Source organism: Schistocerca nitens, chromosome 5, assembly GCF_023898315.1.
Source record: "Schistocerca nitens isolate TAMUIC-IGC-003100 chromosome 5, iqSchNite1.1, whole genome shotgun sequence".
In the NCBI taxonomy this organism is placed as follows: Eukaryota; Metazoa; Arthropoda; class Insecta; order Orthoptera; family Acrididae; genus Schistocerca; species Schistocerca nitens.
In genome coordinates this window covers 278,781,590-278,803,460 of record NC_064618.1, presented here as the reverse complement: position 1 = coordinate 278,803,460, position 21,871 = coordinate 278,781,590, and the positions used below count along the sequence as shown (strand labels likewise).

The 21,871-nt window shown below is 46.9% G+C and overlaps 1 protein-coding gene across 3 annotated transcripts in view; it reads right to left on the bottom strand.

The window, feature by feature from the left end:
• LOC126259504 (major facilitator superfamily domain-containing protein 12-like) overlaps window positions 1-21,871 on the bottom strand; it is a 92,133-nt gene that overhangs the window by 55,531 nt on the left and 14,731 nt on the right. For all 3 annotated transcript variants that reach the window (XM_049956353.1, XM_049956352.1, XM_049956354.1), the window contains exon 3: window positions 476-804. In XM_049956353.1, coding sequence (XP_049812310.1) covers window positions 476-785 — 310 coding nt within the window. In that variant the 5' untranslated portion in view covers window positions 786-804. The remainder of the gene's footprint in view (window positions 1-475; window positions 805-21,871) is intronic.

The following is a 21,871-nucleotide window of genomic DNA, read 5'->3' as shown; positions in this document are numbered from 1 at the left end:
GGCATCTCCAATTCATGCCTCTCATGAAACATTCTACATTTGGAGAGTAGAAACATCTTAAATGAAATTGTAACGCAATGAGTATGATCACCAAGTGCTTAAGGCAGTCCAGAAATTGTATTTTGGTAGCAAGCATGGGTATCATAATGGTGCATTACACCCTGTAAATGATCAGTTGCTGTTGTATATCTTCCTGTCATATACGCCAAGCATAATTTAATGTTTAAGTGTGTCCAGGTTCTGGATGATGTTACTTCACTTATATACAATTGAAGTTCTGTAATGGTTATTGCAAAATTGTTGATAGTAGAAAGTGTTAGACTACCCATTGTTTACAGGCTTAACAGATGTGCACAACAGATTATTTCTTTTGGGTTCTTTCTATCTGTCAGTTTTAGTACAGTATCTTTACATTCAATTTTTTTAGTAATTTTACATATTTTGATGAAAAAAATAAAAACAATAAAACACTCACCAAACAAATGCCATGTTTTGCGTCTTCCGTACTTGCAGAGCCAAAAGTTGTCATCTCTATCCGACTGATATCCTACAAATGGTGTGGCTACTGCATCTGCTATTTGTCCAATTAACAGCACTAGGCCAGCTAAAAAACTGTTGAACTGTAGCACCAAATGAAAAAATACTAGAAGGTACGTAAACCACATAGACGCACATATATCATTCAAAACATGGCCAACACCATAGGCTAAACGGTGTTTTAGTGGAAGACGGCTAATTATTTCAGTATAGTCACTACTCGGTCTTCTTTCAGTTGACTCCATCATCAGGGTTGAAGTAGGACAGCTGAAATTAGGAAACATTTGTTTACAATGCAACTAAAAAAAAGCACGAATAGTATTTATTTTAAAAGTAAACTACAAGATGAAATGTACTTAGCTGGGTGTTTAAAACGGTAGTTGGAAAATAACAACAGCATAGATGCTGCACATTGTGACCTGCTCATCCCATTCTCTTTCTTCCATTCGTTTACTCTTTTCTTACCCCTTTTGAGTAACACATACAGGTAAAACCACATCCATTTCATATTCAAGAAAACTGCTTATTACAGTTAAAAAAAAAAAAAATTGTCCTTTCTGTGCCATTCCCATTACTCTGTCACTTCTGTAAATAATTTAAATTTAGTAGTTCCTTATCACACCAAAGTAACACTGGCATGAGAAGTAAAGCTACTACTCACCATATAGCAAAGATGCTGAGTTGCAGATGGCAGTGTGGTTTCAGTTACCTCAGACTGCAGTCGTGTGTGTGTGTGTGTGTGTGTGTGTGTGTGTGTGTGTGTGGTGCTGACGAAGGCCTTAACAGCTAAAAGCTATAATTGCGAGTGTCTTTTTGATGTGCTTATCTGCGACTCAATATTACGCTATATGGTGAGTAGCAACTTTCCTTCTCATAATATTCTTACATTCCATTGTGGATTTTCCATTGTTTGATCAAAGTAATACTGCTGTTACATGACAAACTTTAAAAAGAAAAACAAGGAAGATTAGGATGTGACATCTCATCAACATCAAGGTCATTAGAGACTGAGCACAAGCTCTGGTTCAAGGTTTGGGAGGGGGGGGGGGGGGGGGAAATCGGCCATGCCTTTTCAAAGAAATTAGCATTTGCTGGGACCAATTTAGGGAAATTGTGGTAGTTCTAAATCAGGATGGCCAGATGCAGATTTGAACCACTGCCATCCTAAATATGAGTCCAGTGTGCTAACCACTGCCCCAGCTCGCTCGGTGGCAAAATTTATAATGGAAGATGTACATATGGAGAAGAAAGAGGGTGTGATGTGCATCTAGATGTCTACTCTATAATTCACACTTAAGTGCCTGGGAAAGAGTTCATCGAATGACTTTCGGGCTATTTTCCACTGTTCCATTCTCGAATAGCAGATGGGAAAAGTAAAACACTTAAATCTTTCTGTAAAGCCTCTAAATTCCCTTATTTTATTATTATGATCATTTCTTCCTATGTAAGATGGCATCAACAAAATATTTTCACATTTAGGAGAAAGTCTGTGATTGAAATTTAATGAAAAGATCTTGCTACAAAGAAAAATACCTTTGTTTTAAGGATAGTCACACTAACTTGTGTATACACCTGCGACACACTCTCCCCTATTTCATGATAATATCAAATGTGCTGCCCGTCTGTGAACTTTACAATGTCTCATCAATCCTGTCTAGTACAGATTCCATACCATGCAACAATATTCTAGTAAATGGCAGACAAGTGTAGTGTAGGTAGTCTCTTTAGCACACCTGCTGCATCTTTTAAATGCTCTGCTAATAAAATGCAATCTTTGTTCCACCTTCGTCACAGAATTTTCTATGAGATCATAATGCTTTAAGTTGTTAATAATTTTAATACCTGAGTATTTAGTGGGAATTGATAGCCTTTAAATTCTTGCAATTTATCATGTAACCAAAATTTAATGGAATCCTTTTAGTACTCATGTGGATGACTTTGCACTTTTCATTATTTAGGGTGGATTGCCACTTTTTACACCATACAAATCACCATATCTAAATCATTTTGCAATTGGTTTTGATCTTCTGATAAGTTTATTAGGCAGCAGATGACAGGACAATCAATTTATGACAGCTGCTCAGATTGTCTCTCAAATCTTTTATATAGATTAGGAACAGCAGAGGATCTCTAACACTTCCCCTTGGGGAACATCAGCCAGCCACACAACTGAGATGACAGGCACACAATTTGACTGTAAGTAATTTGAAAAACAGTGTCACATCATTATGAAAATCTAGGTATATGGAATCAATTTGAGCCCTGCCAGTAGCACTCATTACTTTGTGTTAATAAAGAGCTAGTTGTGTTTTAGAAGAACACTGTGTTCTGAATCCTTGCTGATTACAAGTCAATAAATCTTTCTTCAAGGCAATTCATAATGCTTGAACACAGTATATGTTCAAAAATCCCCACTGCAAATCAACTTCGGTGATACGGATCTGTAATTGAACGGATTGTTTGTCCTTCCTTTCTTGATTATTGGTGTAACGTGTGCAACTTTCCAGTCTTTGGGTACGGATTGTTCATCGAGCAAGAAGTTTTATATAACTGCTAAATATGAGGCTATTATATCAGCATACTCTGAAAGGAATGTAACTAGTATACAATCTAGACTGGAAGAATATTTCTTTGAATTTAAGCCCTATCTGGTCTATGCTTACATAGTTTGGAAGGGGTGTAGACAGTCTCTCGAGAAGGCGTCAAGGAAATGTGTTCCTGCTTTTTTAAATACAAAGGTCGTTAAATAAGTAATGCAACACATTTTTTTCAACCAGTTTCAGTTGAAAAAACGTGAAATTGTTTTTGTGGAATATTCCCATTTCAGCCCCTACAGTCTCATGAAATTCTGATACGTGGCGCACTATATACAGCCTTGAAAATAGTGTCCGTATCAGAGGTGCGTTCCAGGTAGATAGCTGTCACTGAATTTCTTTTGGTGGCAAACCAGAGCATCATAGATTTTCATAGGCACCTGCAGAATGTTTACAGACACCTGCCAGCGAACAAGAGCACGGCGAGTCATTGGGCGAGGTGTTTCACAGCGAACAAGAGCATGGCGAGTCATTGGGTGAGGTGTATCATCAATGCAATAAGGTTCCACAAACCTGTCTGCTCTCCTGCATACCACCTGGACACACACAGCTATGACCCTTGCAATGTTGAAGTGTGCAGACACACTCGTAGGAGGTGATCAACAAATCACAATCAAACACCTCACTACTTAACTGGACATCTCTGATGCTAGTGAAGACACACCCGCCCACCATTTGGGGTACTCAAAACTGTGTGCCCACTGTGTTCCTCGCCATCTACCAGAAGACTGTAAAGAGCAACGAAGAACCATCTGTGCAGAACTGCTTCCTTGTTACAAGGCTGATATGCCAATTTTTTGTCGAACACGATCGCAGGCAATGAAACGTGTTCATTACTTTGAACCAGAAACAAAATGGCAATCCATGGAGTGGCTGGCACACCACCTTCGAAGAACAGTTCAAAGCCAGCTGGTAAAGTCATGGCAACTGTCCTGGGACAATGAAGGGGTTATTCTGTATGAGATCCTCTTTCATGGTGCAACAATCAATTGTTAAGTTTAGTGTGCTATCTGAAACTGAAAAAACAAGAAATAACTTCAATGTGTCGGTCACCACAAGAATGCAAATGAACTACCCCTTCTCCATGATAATGCAAGGCGCACACAACAGGAACTAACAAAACTTCATTGGAGTGTTCTTCCTCATCCACCCCATGGGCCAGATCTTGCACCTTCCAACTTTATTTGTTTGGCCCAATGAAGGATGCACTCCACAGGAAGATGTACACGGGTGATGGGGAGGTTATTGATGCAGCAAAAAGTTGGCTCTGACATCTACTAGTAGAATGGTACTATGCAGGCATACAGGCCCTCACAGTAAAGTGGCATAAAGCCAACGCACTGAACGGACATTATGCTGTAAAACAGGACTTTGCAGCCAAGCGACTGAGAAACAACATGGTGTACTGGAAACCTAAACAACAACAACAACTGCAGCCAGGAAAAAATGAGCTGCATTACTTAATGAACGCCCCTCACAGATATTTTTGCATTATTTTGGTGGATTTGGATGTTACAGCATTCAGTCTCAGTACAACCACCTTGTTGCCATTAATCCCTTTGTCTCTTGGCTCAGGATTATTTGTTGCTGAGAGGTCAAGTATGTTTTTGCAATCATTTACACATCAAGTGGGCTCCTGAAATAGTTTTTCAAAATAATTTTCAGAGAGAGCATTTAGTACAGTTTTGGACCATGTTTTCTGCCTGTCACAGACTTTAAACCTGTATTTTCACCAACATATTGATGATAGATTGAGATCACCACCAAGTATAATAATTGTGTGAGTGGGGTACCAACTTGAAATGAGACAAGGTTTCTTTGAATGGTTCAGCAACTGTAACAACTGAGTAAGGATGGGGTGGGGTTATTAAAAGAAATCAATTATTAATTTTTTCCAGGTGTTAAGTATAAACTTTGCCCAAACAGATGATTCCATCACAAGTTTGATTACAGCAGTGGATTGGTGTTAGGTTTTATATCTACACTATTTCAACTCTTAACAGCCAACACTGAATTGACTCCTTTTTATTTAAGTGGTTTTGATTAAATTTTTGGAATTTCCAGCACTTTAAAAAAGAAAAGGAAAATGGTTACCCCTCGAGGTCTGATGTGAAAATATTGATTTTTACACTTATGAATGTCAAGCGCTGCATTTCAGAATCAATTTTAAGTTATTTGGATTCTATTCAATGTAATGCACACATGCCCGCCCGGTTGGCCGTGCGGTCTAACACACAGCTTACCGGGCGGGAAGGAACGCCTGGTCCCTGGTACGAATCCACCCAGCAGATTTGTGTCTAGGTCCGGTAAACGGGCCAGTCTGTGGATGGTTTTTGGGTGGTTTTCCATCTGCCTCAGTGAACGCAGGCTGGTTCCCCTTATTCTGCCTCATTTTTTTGGGGGGGTTTTAGGGCACACAACTTCAATGGTCATTAGCGCCCAGACTACGTTAGGAATGCACCGCGATGCACAAGTTTAAAACAGCAACTAAAAGGGAAAACACGATAAAAGACAGACTGACAGGCACAGGATTAAAAAAAAACAAAAACAGCATAATCAAATGTCCTTAGAGAGGTTTGTCAAGTTGATAAAACGAAGAACGCGAGCAGCTGCTCGTGGGTCATCCGCTAAAATGGCATCTAGAGTACATGGCAGGCCAAGATCAAGACGCAGTGTGTTAAAATCCGGACAGGACGTTAAAATGTGGCGGACTGTCAGCAATTGCCCACATGGGCAGAATGGCGCCGGCGCAGCCGTCAGCAGATGGCGATGGCTGCACCGGCAGTGTCCAATTCGTAACCAGGCCAAAACGACCTCCTCCCACCGAGAAGGGTGGGAGGAGGACGTCCAAGCCGCGGGATGAGGTTTCAAGGCCCGAAGCTTGTTGTCCGTAAGTGCAGCCCAATCGGCATGCCACAGTGATAAAATGCGCCGACAAATTACCCTGCTACAATCTGACGAAGGGACACAACAAGAAGCTGTCCGAGGCTGGAGGACCGCAGCATTGGCCGCGGCATCTGCAGCTTCGTTCCCAGGGATACCGACATGGCCAGGAACCCACATAAAGCTAACCGGAGAACCGACGTCCACCAGCTGCTGAAGAGAGCGTTGGATCCGGTGTACGAAAGGGTGAACCGGATACGGATCACTGAGGCTCTGGATGGCGCTCAGGGAATCGGAGCAGATGACATAAGCAGAATGTCTGTGGCGGCAGATGTAAAGAACAGCCTGGTAGAGGGCAAAGAGCTCAGCTGTGAAGACCGAACAATGGCCATGGAGCCGGTATTTGAAACTTTGTGCCCCGACAATAAAGGAACACCTGACCCCGTCATTGGTCTTTGAGCCATCTGTATAAATAAAGGTCATATTAATGAACTTCGAACGAAGTTCGACAAAACGGGAGTGGTAGACCGAACCGGGGGTAACCTCCTTTGGGAGCGAGCTGAGGTCAAGGTGAACGGGAACCTGAGACTGGAGCCAAGGTGGCGTGTGGCTCTCGCCCACTCGAAAGGTTGCAGGGAGTGAAAAATTAAGGTGTTGAAGGAGGCGACGAAAGCGAACTCCAGGGGGTAGCAGGGCAGAGACATACAACCTGTATTGACAGTCGAGAGAGTCGTCAAGAAAGGAATGATAAGACGGGTGGTCGGGCATTGACAGTAGCCGACAGGCATACAGACAAAGCAGTATATCGCGCCGGTAAGTGAGTGGCAATTCACCAGCGTCAGCATGAAGACTCTCGACGGGACTAGTATAAAACGCTCCGATCGCAAGTCGTAAACCCCGATGTTGTATGGAGTTGAGGCGGCGTAAGATGGATGGCCGTGCAGAGGAGTATACGAAGCTCCCATAATCCAGCTTGGAGCGGACGATCAACCGATATAGATGAAGTAGGACGGTTCGATCCGCTCCCCACGACATACCACTGAGAACACAGAGGACATTTAGAGAACGGGTACAACGGGCAGCCAAATATGACACATGTGGAGACCAGCTAAGTTTCCTGTCAAATGTAAGACCTAAAAATTTTGTTGTCTCCACGAATGGGAGAGCAACGGGACCGAGTCATAAGGACGGTGGGAGAAACTCTTTGTAGCGCCAGAAGTTAATACAGACCGTCTTCTCGGCAGAAAAACGGAAGCCATTGGCGACACCCCAGGAGTAAAGACGGTCAAGAGAATGCTGAAGACAGCGCTCCAGGAAACATGTACACTGCGCGCTGCAATAGATGGTATAATCGTCCACGAAAAGGGAGCCTGATACATCAGCTGGGAGGCAATCCATTATTGGATTGATCGCTATGGCGAAGAGAGCAACGCTCAAAACTGAGCCCTGTGGCACCCCATTCTCCTGGCGAAAGGTGTCTGACAGGACAGAACCCACACATACCATGAACTGTCGATCCATTAAAAAGGAACGAATAAAAAGAGGGAGGTGACCGCGAAGGCCCCATGTATGCATGGTGCGGAGAATGCCCGCCCTCCAACAGGTGTCGTAAGCCTTCTCCAAATCAAAGAACACAGCCGCGGTCGGGCGCTTCCGCAAGAAGTTATTCATAATGAAGGTCAACAAGGTAACCAGATGGTCAACAGCAGAGTGGCGCCTACGAAATCCACATTGTACATTGGTAAGTAGGCGTCGAGACTCGAGCAGCCAAACCAAACGAGAGTTAACCATTCGCTCAATCACTTTACAGACACAGCTGGTAAGCGAGATGGGTCGATAACTGGAAGGCAAGTGCTTGTCCTTCCCCAGCTTAGGAATCAGGACAACAATAGACTCGCGCCAGCATGCGGGAACATGGCCCTCAATCCAGATGCGATTGTAAGTACGAAGAAGAAAACCTTTACCCGCAGGAGAAAGGTTCTTCAGCATCTGAATATGAATAGAATCAGGCCCTGGAGCGGAGGACTGTGACCGGGCAAGTGCGTTTTCGACTTCCCGCATGGTGAATGGGGCATTATAACTTTCACGATTCGAGGAGCGGAAGTTAGGTGGCCTAGCCTCCTCTGCCTGTTTGCGGGGGAGAAAGGCAGGGTGGTAATGAGCGGAGCTCGAAACCTCTGCGAAAAAGCGGCCGAAGGCATTGGAGACATCCTCAGGGGCCACAACGACGTCATTCGCGACCATCAAGCCAGAAACTGGTGAGTGGACCTTAGTGCCAGATAGCCGGCGCAGGCTACCCCAGACAACAGAAGAAGGAGTAAAACTGTTGAAGGAGCTTGTGAAAGCAGCCCAGCTGGCTTTCTTGCTTTCTTTAATAATACGACGACACTGCACGTAATCGTTTATAAGTGATACAATTCGCCACTGTAGGGTGGCATTTAAAGGTGCGTAAAGCACGTCGACGAGCACGTAAAGCGTCTCTACATGCTGCGGTCCACCAGGGGACCGGTACGCGACGTGGAGAAGAAGTAGGGTGAGGGATGGAATAGTCAGCAGCAGTGAGAATGACTTCCGTGAGGGGTGCGACCTGACGATCGCAGCCTGTGAAGGTTTGATGCTGGTTGGTTGGTTGGTTTGTGGGATTTAAAGGGACCAGACTGCGATGGTCATCGGTCCCTTTTTCCAAAAAATTAAAACCGCCCTAAGAGAATAAAAAACGAACAGCAGGAAAGACGTCAGACGACACAGGACGAGAAAGACTCCGACAGAGATCAGACAAAACAAAGTAAAACACACAGAGTGTGACGGTGGTTGGCCGACCATAGAGAAAAAAAGAGGAAAAGCCAACCACCAAGAATACATTAAAAACTCAGTTTAAAATCAGAGGCTAGAAGCCAGAATCAACGCTAAAAAAAAAAAAAACACTCAGATTAAACTATAAAAACCCCCTGCCCGAATAAAACGCAAAACTAAGTCCACCATGGCAGAGTCATCTAGTAAAAGGGCAGGGAGCGTGTCAGGCAGTGCGAACGTCTGCCTGAGCACAGCTAAAAACGGACACTCCAATAAAATATGGACCACAGATAAAACGGAGCCGCAGCGACACAGAGGCGGGTCCTCACGGCGCAATAAGTGGCTGTGTGTCAGCCGAGTGTGCACAATGTGCAGCCGGCAGAGGACAACAGACTCCTTGCGAGAGACCCGCAAGGAGGAGCGCCACACACCGGTAGCCCCTTTGATGGCCCGAAGGTTGTTGCGTGAAGGCAGGGCGCGCCATTCAGTGTCCCAAAGGTCCAGAATTTTGCGGCGTAGGAGTGCTCGCAAATCTGTCTCTGGGAGGCCAACGTCCAGAGATGGTGCACTAGTCGCCTCTTTCGCCAGCCGGTCAACATTCTCGTTGCCGGGGATCCCAACATGGCCTGGGGTCCACACGAAGACCGCAGAGCGGCCGCAACGCGCAAGAGTATGCAGGGACTCATGGATAGCCATCACCAGACGGGAACGAGGAAAACACTGGTCGAGAGCTCGTAAACTGCTCAGGGAATCGCTACAGATAACGAAGGACTCACCTGAGCAGGAGCGGATATACTCTAGGGCTCGCAAGATGGCGACCAGCTCAGCAGTGTAAACGCTGCAGCCAGCCGGCAAGGAACGCTGTTCGGAATGGTCCCCTAGAGTGAGCGCATAACCGACTCGACCAGCATCCATCGAGCCGTCGGTGTAAACAATGCCAGAGCCCTGATACGTGGCCAGGATGGAATAAAAGCGGCGGCGGAAGGCCTCTGGAGGGACTGAGTCCTTCGAGCCCTGTGCCAAGTCTAGCCGAAGGCAAGGGCGAGGAACGCACCACGGGGGTGTACGCAGAGGTGCCCGGAAAGGAGGTGGAACAGGGACAAGCCCAAGCCGGGAGAGAAGCTCCTTGACGCGTACGGCGATCGGACAACCCGACCGCGGCCGACGTTCCGGCAGATGGACGACTGACTGCGGGAACAGGACACGGTAATTTGGATGCCCAGGCGAGCTAAAAACATGGGCAGCATAAGCAGCCAGTAATTGTTGGCGTCGGAACCGCAGTGGAGGTACACCTGCCTCCACTAGTACGCTGTCCACAGGGCTGGTGCGGAAAGCACCAGTGGCAAGGCGTATCCCGCTGTGGAGAATTGGGTCCAGCACCCGTAACGCAGATGGGGATGCTGAGCCATAAGCCAGGCTCCCATAATCCAGGCGGGACTGGATTAACGCCTGGTAGAGCCGTAACAGGGTAGAGCGGTCGGCGCCCCAGCGGGTGTGGCTCAAACATCGCAGAGCATTGAGATGCCGCCAACACGCCTGTTTGAGCTGCCGGATATGAGGCAGCCAAGTCAACCGGGCATCAAAAACCACCCCCAAAAACCTGTGGGTCTCCACCACAGCAAGCAGTTCGTCGGCAAGATAAAGCCGCGGCTCAGGATGGACTGTTCGGCGCCGGCAGAAATGCATAACGCGGGTCTTGGCTGCCGAAAACTGAAACCCATGCGCTACAGCCCAAGACTGCGCCTTACGGATAGTGCCCTGTAGCTGACGTTCAACAGCTGCAATGCCAGTAGAGCTGTAGTAAAGGCAAAAGTCGTCAGCATACAGGGAAGCGGAGACAGAAGTTCCCACGGCCGCAGCAAGCCCGTTAATGGTTAGTAAAAACAGACAGACACTTAAAACAGAACCCTGTGGCACACCGTTCTCCTGGACGTGGGAGGAACTATACGAGGCCGCGACTTGCACGCGGAAGGTACGACACGACAGAAAATTGCGGATAAAAATTGGCACAGGACCACGAAGACCCCATCCATGAAGCGTAGAAAGGATGTGATGACGCCATGTCGTATCGTACGCCTTCCGCATGTCGAAAAAGACAGCGACCAGGTGCTGACGGCGGGCAAAGGCAGTACGGATGGCCGACACCAGGCTCACCAGATTGTCAGTGGCGGAGCGGCCTTTACGGAACCCACCCTGGGACGGAGCCAGAAGGCCCCGAGACTCCAGTACCCAATGCAAGCGCCGGCTCACCATCCGTTCAAGCAACTTGCAAAGAACGTTGGTGAGGCTAATGGGACAGTAGCTGTCCACCTCCAGAGGGTTCTTTCCAGGTTTCAAAACGGGGATGACAATGCCTTCCCGCCATTGCGACGGAAACTCCCCCTCGACCCAAAGACGGTTGTAAAGATTGAGAAGGCGCCGCTGGCAGTCCACTGAAAGGTGTTTCAGCATCTGACAGGGGATGCCATCTGGCCCAGGAGCGGTATCAGGGCAAGCAGCTAGGGCACTGCGAAATTCCCACTCACTAAATGGAGCATTGTAAGATTCTAGGTGGTTGGTGCGAAACGAAAGGCTCCGACGTTCCATCCGCTCTTTAATGGAGCGGAAGGCCTGGGGGTAATTCGCAGAAGCGGAACTCATAGCAAAATGCTCTGCTAAGCGATTTGCAATGACGTCGGAGTCAGTACAAACTGCTCCATTCAGTGAGAGCGCAGGGACGCTGACTGGTGGCCGATAGCCGTAGACGCGTCGAATCTTGGCCCAGACCTGCGATGGAGTGACATGGAGGCCAATGGTGGACACATACCGTTCCCAGCAGTCCTCCTTGCCTTGGCGGATAAGGAGGCGGGCCCACGCACGCAGCCGTTTGAAGGCGATAAGGTGGTCTATGGAGGGATGTCGCTTGTGACGCTGGAGCGCCCGCCGGCGATCTTTAATCGCTTCAGCGATCTCAGGCGACCACCAAGGCACAGCCCTCCGCCGAGGGGACCCAGAAGAACGGGGAATGGCAGATTCGGCGGCAGTAACGATGCCGGTGGTGACCGATTGAACCACCGCATCAATGTCATCAGTAGAGAGAGGCTCAAAAGCGGCAGTGGAGGAGAACAAGTCCCAGTCAGCCTTATTCATAGCCCATCTGCTAGGGCGCCCAGAAGAGTGACGCTGTGGTAGTGACAAAAAGATCGGAAAGTGGTCACTACCACACAGGTCGTCATGCACACTCCATTGGACAGACAGTAAGAGGCTATGGCTACAGATTGAAAGGTCAATGGCGGAGTAGGTGCCATGCGCCACACTGAAGTGTGTGAAGGCACCATCATTTAACAGCGAGAGATCGAGCTGCGACAATAAATGCTCAACGATGGCGCCTCGACCTGTTGCCACTGACCCACCCCACAGAGGGTTATGGGCGTTGAAGTCGCCCAATAGCAAGAAAGGTGGCGGCAATTGGGCGACCAGTGCAGCCAGGACATGCTGCGAGACATCACCGTCCGGTGGAATGTAAAGACTGCAGACGGTAACAGCCTGTGGCGTCCACACGCGTACAGCGACAGCCTCTAAAGGCGTCTGGAGAGGGACAGACTCGCTGTGCAGAGTGTGAAGGTCATATATGCAGACGCCACCAGACACCCTTTCATAAGCTGCTCGGTTCTTATAATAACCCCGATAGCCACGGAGGGCGGGGGTTCGCATTGCTGGAAACCAAGTTTCCTGGAGAGCAATGCAGAAGAAGGGGTGAAGGCTGATAAGTTGGCCGAGCTCAGCTAGATGGTGGAAGAAACCGCTGCAGTTCCACTGGAGGATGGTATTGGCCATGGCTGGGAAAGGCGTGACGGGACTGGGAAGGCAGATTACGCCGCCGGGTCACCTGCTGCCTCCGATTGAGCACCCGCGCTAGTGCTATTCATGGCGTCTGAGTGACCGGCGAGATCGAGGTCCTCAGCGGACGCCAGAATCTCCACCTCGTCCTCAGACGCAGAGCTGGAAGGTTGCGCTGGGGTGGCTGCCACCGCGAATTCCTTGCGCTTAGAGCTCTTCTTCTTTGGTTTCTCGCGCTGCTCCTTGGGTTTAACTGGCTGGGAGGGCTTCACCGATTCAGTCTCCGGGACTGAGGAGGATCGTGAAGCCCTTCGACCAGCTGATTGTGGGCACTTACGCCACTGTCTGTCGTCAGCCTTCCCGCTGGTGGAAACCTGGGAAGGGAGGGACCCAAGGGACCCCTTGCGAGTGTCAGAAGCCGAAGAAGTTGGACACTTCTCCGGCTTAGAAGCAGGGACGGACGTCCCTGATGGGGGGGATGGTGTTACCCCTGAGGGAGGTGGCGCAGGAGCAACCCGGTGGGTAGAGCCCCCCACTGGCAAGGGGGCAGGAGGAGTTGTACCACTTAGCGATCCGGCCAGAAGTCGCGAAACTGATGGGGCGAGCACAGGTGTTGTAGCAGCGGCATAGCAAGATGTCATTCTCACTGGATGTAATCGGTCGTATTTCCTTTTGGCCTCAGTATAAGTCAGTCTGTCCAGGGTCTTATATTCCATGATTTTGCGCTCTTTCTGGAATATGCTGCAGTCTGGTGAGCAAGGTGAATGGTGCTCCCCGCAGTTGACGCAGATGGGAGGCGGGGCACATGGAGTATCGGGATGAGATGGGCGTCCGCAATCTCGACATGTGAGGCTGGAAGTGCAGCGGGAAGACATATGGCCGAGCTTCCAGCACTTGAAGCACCGCATCGGGGGAGGGATATAGGGCTTGACGTCACATCGGTAGACCATCACCTTGACCTTTTCGGGTAACGTATCACCCTCGAAGGCCAAGATGAAGGCACCGGTAGCAACCTGATTGTCCCTCGGACCCCGATGAACGCGCCGGACGAAATGAACACCTCTACATTCTAAGTTGGCGCGCAGCTCGTCATCAGACTGCAAAAGGAGGTCCCTATGGAAAATAACACCCTGGACCATATTTAAACTCTTATGTGGTGTGATCGTAACAGCAACATCCCCCAACTTGTCACAAGCAAGTAACTGCCGTGACTGGGCAGAGGATTCCGTTTGTATCAGGACCGATCCAGAGCGCATTTTTGACAAACCCTCCACCTCCCCAAACTTGTCCTCTAAATGCTCGACGAAGAACTGAGGCTTTGTGGAGAGAAAAGACTCCCCATCAGCTCTCGTACAAATTAAGAATTGGGGCGAATATCTGCTACTGCCATCCTGAGATTTATGTTCCTCCCACGGCGTGGCCAGAGAGGGGAACGTTTTCGGATTGTACTTTTCAGCATTAAATTGAGCCTGAGAACGCTTAGAGACTGCTGGCGGCTGGCCGCCAGCGAGAGATGATGTACCACGCTTCATTGCGGGTCATCCGCCCTGATGCCACCTACTCCGACCAAGGGCCCTCCCCACGGGCGCCACCCAGCCGCAGCAATAGCCACCTGGCAGGATGGCCATTGCCGGGAGTCCTGATGCCCCAAGGAGATGGGCATCTACTCCTTGGCATACGTGGGGAGTTAACGGCACAGGCATCAGTAGAGCGATCCCTGTGTTGTCAGGGGGCTACAACCAAGAGGGTACATGGCGGCCCCACCACAACGGGCTGGCTACCGTGCTGGATCTTAGGTGCAAAACTGTCCAAGGTCGTCGTCGCAGTTAAAAGAAACACTGCAGAGTGCAGCGTGGGAATCGCACCCAGGGACGTATCCTCGCCCAAGAGATGGAAAACGAGCGGGACACCAGTGGAACGACGAAAAAGCCGGCTAAAGGTCTCAACGCACAGCGGATGCAGTGCACCATGTAAGGCGCCCTTCCCCAATTGGCTCGCTCTTCGGAATAATTTAGAAAGATGGAGGTCAAACCCGAAAGGGGACCATCACATAAGGCCGAAACATTTGAGACTCCTTTTAGTCGCCTCTTACGACAGGCAGGAATACCGCAGGCCTATTCTAATCCCCGAACCCGCAGGGGGGGTTTGATCCTGAAAGGTCGCCCTGGAAGAGAAGAACCCCCAGTCTGCTTTGGAGATGGTCCAACTAGATGAGCACGGAGAGGGGGTATGCTGCAGGAGATGGATAACACACGGGAAGTGGTCGCTCGAATACGTATCAGAAAGAGCGTACCACTCAAACCGACATGTAAGTTGGGTAGTACATATAGAGAGGTCTAAATGGGAATAGGTGTGCGATGTGTCCGAAAGAAAAGTAGGGGCGCCAGTATTGAGGCAGACAAGATTGAGCTGGTTGAAAAGGTCTGCTAACAGGGAGCCCCTCGGGCAGGATGCTGGAGAGCCCCAAAGGGGATGGTGGGCATTGAAGTCTCCAGTTAACAAAAATGGTGCAGGTAGCTGAGCAATAAGGTGCATCATGTCTGCCCTGGTAACGGCAGATGACGATGGAGTGTAAACGGTACAAATGGAAAATGTAAAAGTGGGGAGAGTAATTCGGATGGCAACTGCCTGCAGGCCGGTGTGCAATGTGATGGGATCGTAGTAAATATCATCCCGGACCAGCAACATAACCCCTCCATGAGCCGGAATACCTACCACAGGGGGTAGGTCAAAACGCACAGAGGTGTAGTGTGCGAAGGCAATTTGATCGCATGGGCGTAGCTTCGTTTCCTGGAGGGCTACGACGAGCGGACAGTGCAAGCGGAGCAGCAACATCAAGTCCTCTCGGTTGGAGCGAATGCTGCGAATATTCCAGTGATTAAGTGCCATTGTAAGCAGAAAAGAAAGATGAAAGAAGGGGTCACCTCGAAGGCCGCTGAGGGCCTGGCTTCGAGCGAGCACTGCCACCACTATCAGTAGGCGGACAGTCATCATCCATTGGTTCTATAGGTTCATCGGCCATCTTGGTAAGATGGCCGGGAGGGGGAGCTTCCTCCGCCGGTGAACAGCCAGATGTTCGGCTACCAGCGGTGCGGCCAGGCGAAACGGATGACGGCCTGGGGCGGCAACTGCTGGGTGCCGCAGGAGAAGAAATGCGCCGTGGCGGAGAAGGAGAACTGTGCTTCCTATGAGCCTTCTTGGAAGGTCATTTGGTGGAAGTACTGGTCGATGGCTGGGAGGTCGAGGTACATAGGAAGTCTGCACGGGACAGTTCCTTCTTGAAGGCCCGTGCATCTGACTTCTGGGTCTTCGTCTTAGCAGAAGCTGATGAAGGGGCTTGTGTCTGTGGGATGATGGGAGGAAGAGGGGACGTCGACCGCGCAATCTTAGCACTGGCCGAACGGACGACCGTGGTGCTGAAGGTCAGATCGCATGTCTGGGTTGCCACCTCCCTGGTACTCCGAGGAGAGGCGAGGACAGTACTGTATTTCCCCGCTGGGAGCAGCGTGGGCTTCCTACTAGCAAACAGCTTGCGAGCAGCCGAGGTGGACACTTTCCCTTTGACCCGAATTTCTTGGATACAGCGTTCTTCCTTATAGATGGGACAGTCGCGGGAGGACGCTGCATGGTCACCCTGACAGTTCACACAACAAGGAGACGGAGGTGGACAGCCGCCCTCATGGGCATCCCTGCCACAAGTGACACATTTAGCCGCATTGGAACAAGACTGGCGAGTGTGATTAAAACGCTGACACTGGTAGCAGCGCGTAGGTGTCGGGACATAGGGGCGAACAGAAATAACCTCGTAGCCCGCTTTGATGTGCGATGGCAGCTGAACACTATCAAAGGTCAAGAAAAGTGTCCGGGTCAGTACAACGTCATTGTTGACCTTTTTCATGACCCTATGGACAGCCGTCATGCCCTGCTCAGCGAGGAAAGACTGAATCTCCTCGTCAGTCAATCCGTCGAGGGATCTAGTATAGACCACACCACGAGACGAATTCAAAGTTCGGTGAGCCTCCACCCGGACAGGGAACGTGTACAGGAGTGTGGCTCGAAGCAGTTTCTGTGCCTGAAAGGCGCTCTCAGTTTCTAGTAACAACGTACCATTACGCAACCTGGTACACGACTTGACAGATCCGGCTATGGCATCGACGCCCTTCTGGATAACGAAAGGATTGACAGAGGAGAAATCCTTTCCGTCCTCAGATCGAGAAACGACGAGGAACTGTGGGGCAGGTGGTAGTGCTTTTGTCACTGGTGGCTGGTCATGTTTCCGTTTGTGGGCTGAAGTCGAGAGAGATAAAGAGAAATCTATTGCGGAGGAATCCCCCATGATTGCCAGCGTCTCCGGTGGCGCGCTCCTTCCTTATGGGGACCCTCTCAGAGGTGAATGTTTACACCTCAGGTCACACCTCCCGAGAAACAGACGGAGGGACCAATCGGCATGGTCAGAAGGTATCAGCTCAGACAATCACCCCTCCCCGGGCCTGGCCTTTACCAGGGGGTACGTGCGTGCCTTACTTGTCTACCCAGGGCGGGGAATTACGCGTTACCCCGTCACCGGCTATGCATGCGAACGCGTGGGTCGGCCTTCAGGCGCGCACAGGGAGGAAGGAAGAAGAGGAAAAGGAAGAGAGAGAGGACAGACTGTCTCAAACGCCGAGGCGGAGACCAGAGAAGGCAAGGAGAAGAAGGCAAGGAGAAGAAGGCAAGGAGAAGAAGGCAAGGAGAAGAAGGCAAGGGAAAGAGTAAGGAAGACAGTGAGATGGAGAAGAACAAAGAAAGGAACCAAAGAAAGGAACCAACCAAAGGAACCAACCAAAGGAAGGAAGAAACGAGAAGTGAAAAACCAAAAAGACCACAAATATAGGTCGTGGAACCGTCCGTCTCCGGACGCAGGCGCTAACTACCCCCTTGAGGGGGATGGACTCCTTTTAGTCACCTCTTACGACAGGCAGGAATACCTCGGGCCTCTTCTAACCCCCGGACCCGCAGGGGGGATTCTGCCTCAGTTACACTATGTTGGCGATTGCTGCACAAACAGGTTCTCCACGCATGCTTACATCACCATTAATCTACCACACAAACAAAGGGGTTACACTCATCTGGTGTAAGATATTCCCTGGGGGGTCCACCGGGGGCCAAACCACACAATAACCCTGGGTTTGGTGTGGGGTGGCGGAGGGGTGAAGTGGACTGCGGTAGTCATCGTGGGGTTGTAGACCACTGCAGCTGCGGTGGGGACGGAGCCTCTCCGTTGTTTCTACGTCCCCAGTTAACATACAATACAATACAATATGCACATCTTAAAATTCTACACCTTTTCTTTGGTGAAATCATGTAAAATGATTCCTCCACAGCAAACATTTTTACTGCCACCACAAGTGGGCTACGAGTTACACTTCTGATTCATACTTTAACTAAATTTCTTAGGACTTTAAAATTTACTAAAAGAAATGTTACAAAAATTTTATTTCTACTTCTAAAATTAAAGCTGTCAGTATACTTCAAATCTCTCTATTTTTTATATTATTAAACATCAGTCACTAGATTTATCAGTACTGTTTTATTTACTACCAGAATAGTGTCTTAGATGTTTTACTTTAATTTCTTGAAAGTATTCTCAGCAATCTGATGATATATTTTTAACTAAGGGTGACATTTCATCATCTCTTGTATTTCCTCCGGAATACACCCAGGGGCTTTTCAAAGAGTGAAAGAATTGCCCAAGACCTTTAACAATAATAAATTGAAGTTGCAAGCTGCCCCCACTTACCATGAAAGGTGATCTTTCTGGCTGTTAAGTTTGTCGCACAACTCCACATGACACTGTCCCAAGAGAGCAAGGTCTCAAAATGATTACATTCCAAATAAGAGTCTTCAGCTATAAGACTATATTGTTCACTGACAACCATACAGGAGAAATGTGTGATCTGAGGTTTTCCCGGCGTACAGAAATCTTGAAAATTTCTCGGGTATTCAGCCAGGCAGCGTCGTCCAAAAGGCGCGATATTTCGGCAAGAAGTTGTCTTGCTGAAATATCATGCCTTTAGGACAACACTACCTGGTTGAATACCCAAGAAATTTTCAAGATACAGGAGAAATGTTTCCTACAGTCATTTGGCAACATTTTGAGGTACATTCTTCCTAATCACATTTCTTTTTAACTATATTGTGGATTTAGTGTAAGCAATGCACTTCCAATCAGGAGGGAATGTGTACAAGAAGTTTATCTACAACATATTCTGTGCAGACTAAATGAAACAAATCTATTTTGCTGCAATTTCATAAAATGTAGTGATGATCTAGATACAGGAAGAGAGAATAATTTCTTGTTAGTTTCAAGCAACAGGAAAATAATTAAAATGTGATAAATATTTAATTTTTGACCTTTGCTTGGGTGTAGTAGGGTGTATAAATGATACAGGTTGGAGTGAGTAAAATCAAACAAGTGAATGTCACATAGACTTTGTGCTTATGAAACTTGCTCCCTGGTGACATGCTGCTCACACACGGCAACAATTGGAGACACACTGTAGTTTTACTCCTGAATTATCATTAACGTACTAATGTTTACTGCTCGTCTGGTATTGTCACCTGTGATTAATACTATCATGCCACTTTCATTCCACAGGGTATTTGAATACAATGCAATCTCCTAGCAACAAAATTCAAGAAATCAAAACTGCAAATGAACAATCTGAAAAAGTACCAACAAGAACGTTTGAAAATCAGTGAAATGTAGGTCATTTGATGACATTACAATGTCAAATGAAATTGTGTAAAAATAACATTCACTGTCAACCACAGATTAAAATAGTTTGCCTGTTCTGAAATAAATTAATTTTAACTGAAAGAGAAGTGACTAGCATACTGGTCCCCAACTTTGTAAAAAATCAACGATCTCAAAACTGTCAAAAGTCTCATCTAACATCCCTGTAACACTACATCAATACCTAATACCAGCATCAGACATGAAATTAAAGACATTTTTGTATTGATAATTTATATTTATTTAATATGCATGTCTAGAATTATCATTCTATTTCTGGACTCATTACTGTCAACTACGAATCAACACACTCCAATACTTTTATCTGTATACTTCACATGTTGTAATTTCTCATCAACAGTCTCTCACAATAAAGTTCTTTGGAAATATTCATGTGCATAAGATAAATTTTAATAGCAGGTCTAATGAGTATCTCAATGAATTTCAGTTGAACTGCTACAATTATCACTACTTATATTTATGAATTTAATCACTTATTTAGCAGCATAAACAGCTTTGGGTATTCCAGTAAACAAACAAAATTCCTAAAATCAATCTGTTCAAGAATGATTTTGCATTACTGTAAAAGGAAATATGAAACACTTAGTGACTCTTCGACAATGTCACTATACATTATTAGTCATTACAAAATCTTTTCTGAAAGAATTAACCCCTAATTTCATAAAGAAGCTTATGGGCACTCAACAGTGAGATTATCAGCATTAATTTCATCGAATTAGTCCTTTAATAAAGGTGAGGTGAATTTTCCCATCTACTGTCACCTTTATATTAACTTACTGTAAACCCTGATCCCATTAAATCACAACAAACCTTACACCTGTTACATTTCCTCATGGAAATACCAAAGTTTCTCTTTACACATCTGCATCATTGTGTGTGATTAGTGGATCTTTCATGTATGCATCTGCTACACAGGAGTGTCATTCCAGTGACATGCAAGAATGAATCAAATTTTTTAATAGTTTGTAGTGCACATTCTCACACTTATTCTCCTGAGCAATTATTATGAAATATATGGTGCAGCTAAGATCTAGTTTCAAAACATTAAAAGGATTTTTTTAAACAGCTTTCATGAAAATTATTTGCAAGGGCACCAAATATGATGAGGACATGCCCTTTAAATACATAAGGGATTCCAATAAAAAATAAAATAGTGTCAATACAAAATAATTTTCATTCACACCAAAAGGGATAGTTTACAGCATGTTACACCACTAATCTACAACTTATATGGAAACAGACTGAGAGAGAGGGTGGTGGTGAATGACAGTTATGATGATCAAGAGAATGACAAATACAGCTTTCTATGTAACAAACAAAACACACACACACACACACACACACACACACACACACACACACACACCGTGTTTCATAAGTAATGGTTAATATTCAGGGATTTGACAGGAATGATCATTCAAAACAAAAAAAAGTCAAGTAAACACAGGCTCTAAAATGCATACCTTAAGAGCTATTTGCAATTCTGGATCTTCAATACTGTGAAACAAATTTCTTCTACTGCCAGCTCTTTGCTTTCCATATCTTGGAAAGTGGTAATACATAATAAATCAAGACAAAAGTGTCCAGTAAATGTGTGCTCTAAAACTCCTACCTCAAGAGCTATGAGCACTTGCTCATCTTTGTTACTTTGAAACAACTCATCTAATGAAGAAGTGCTCATAACTTTTAAAGTATGGATTTTAGAGCACATGTTTCCTAGACACCTATTTCTTGTTTTGGTCCATATTACCACTTACCAAAATATGGAAAGCGGAGAGCCTGCAGTAGAAGAGATCTGTTTCACAGTATCCACGATCAAGACTTGCTCATAGCTCTTAAGGTACACATTTAAGAGCCCATGTTTACTAAACTTTTTATTTCCAATGATCATTCCTGTCATTTCCCTGACTATTGACCATCACTTCTGAAACACCCTGTGTACTATACTAGTTTCAGAAGCAGAACAGACTATACCAACCTGTAGGCTAATAGGTGACGTCAGCTATCCCCTGATCTGCAAAAGCTACACGTTTCAAATGGAGAGCTGCTCATTACAAGTTTCTCCACATCCCACTTCCATCTATTGTATGTTGAGATTACGCATGCATAATGACGTGCTCATTACAAGTTTCTCCACATCCCACTTCCATCTATTGTATGTTGAGATTACGCATGCATAATGACATCTCTGATGGTCACAACATGATTTGAATTTCTAAGCTCCCAGTTTCCAAATTAAAGCACTGCATGAAAGAAAGGCCAACTGAACACTCATTACCAACTTGTTATTTAAATGGAATCACATGGTATGGATGACCAATTGTATATCAGAAGGACACTGCAGATGATCAGTCATACAGCAAAAGGGATAATACCTCATAAGACAATTGTCTTCTGGCATAGCTACCTTTAATAGAAATGGCTCTCACTGACATACATGTCCAGTCAT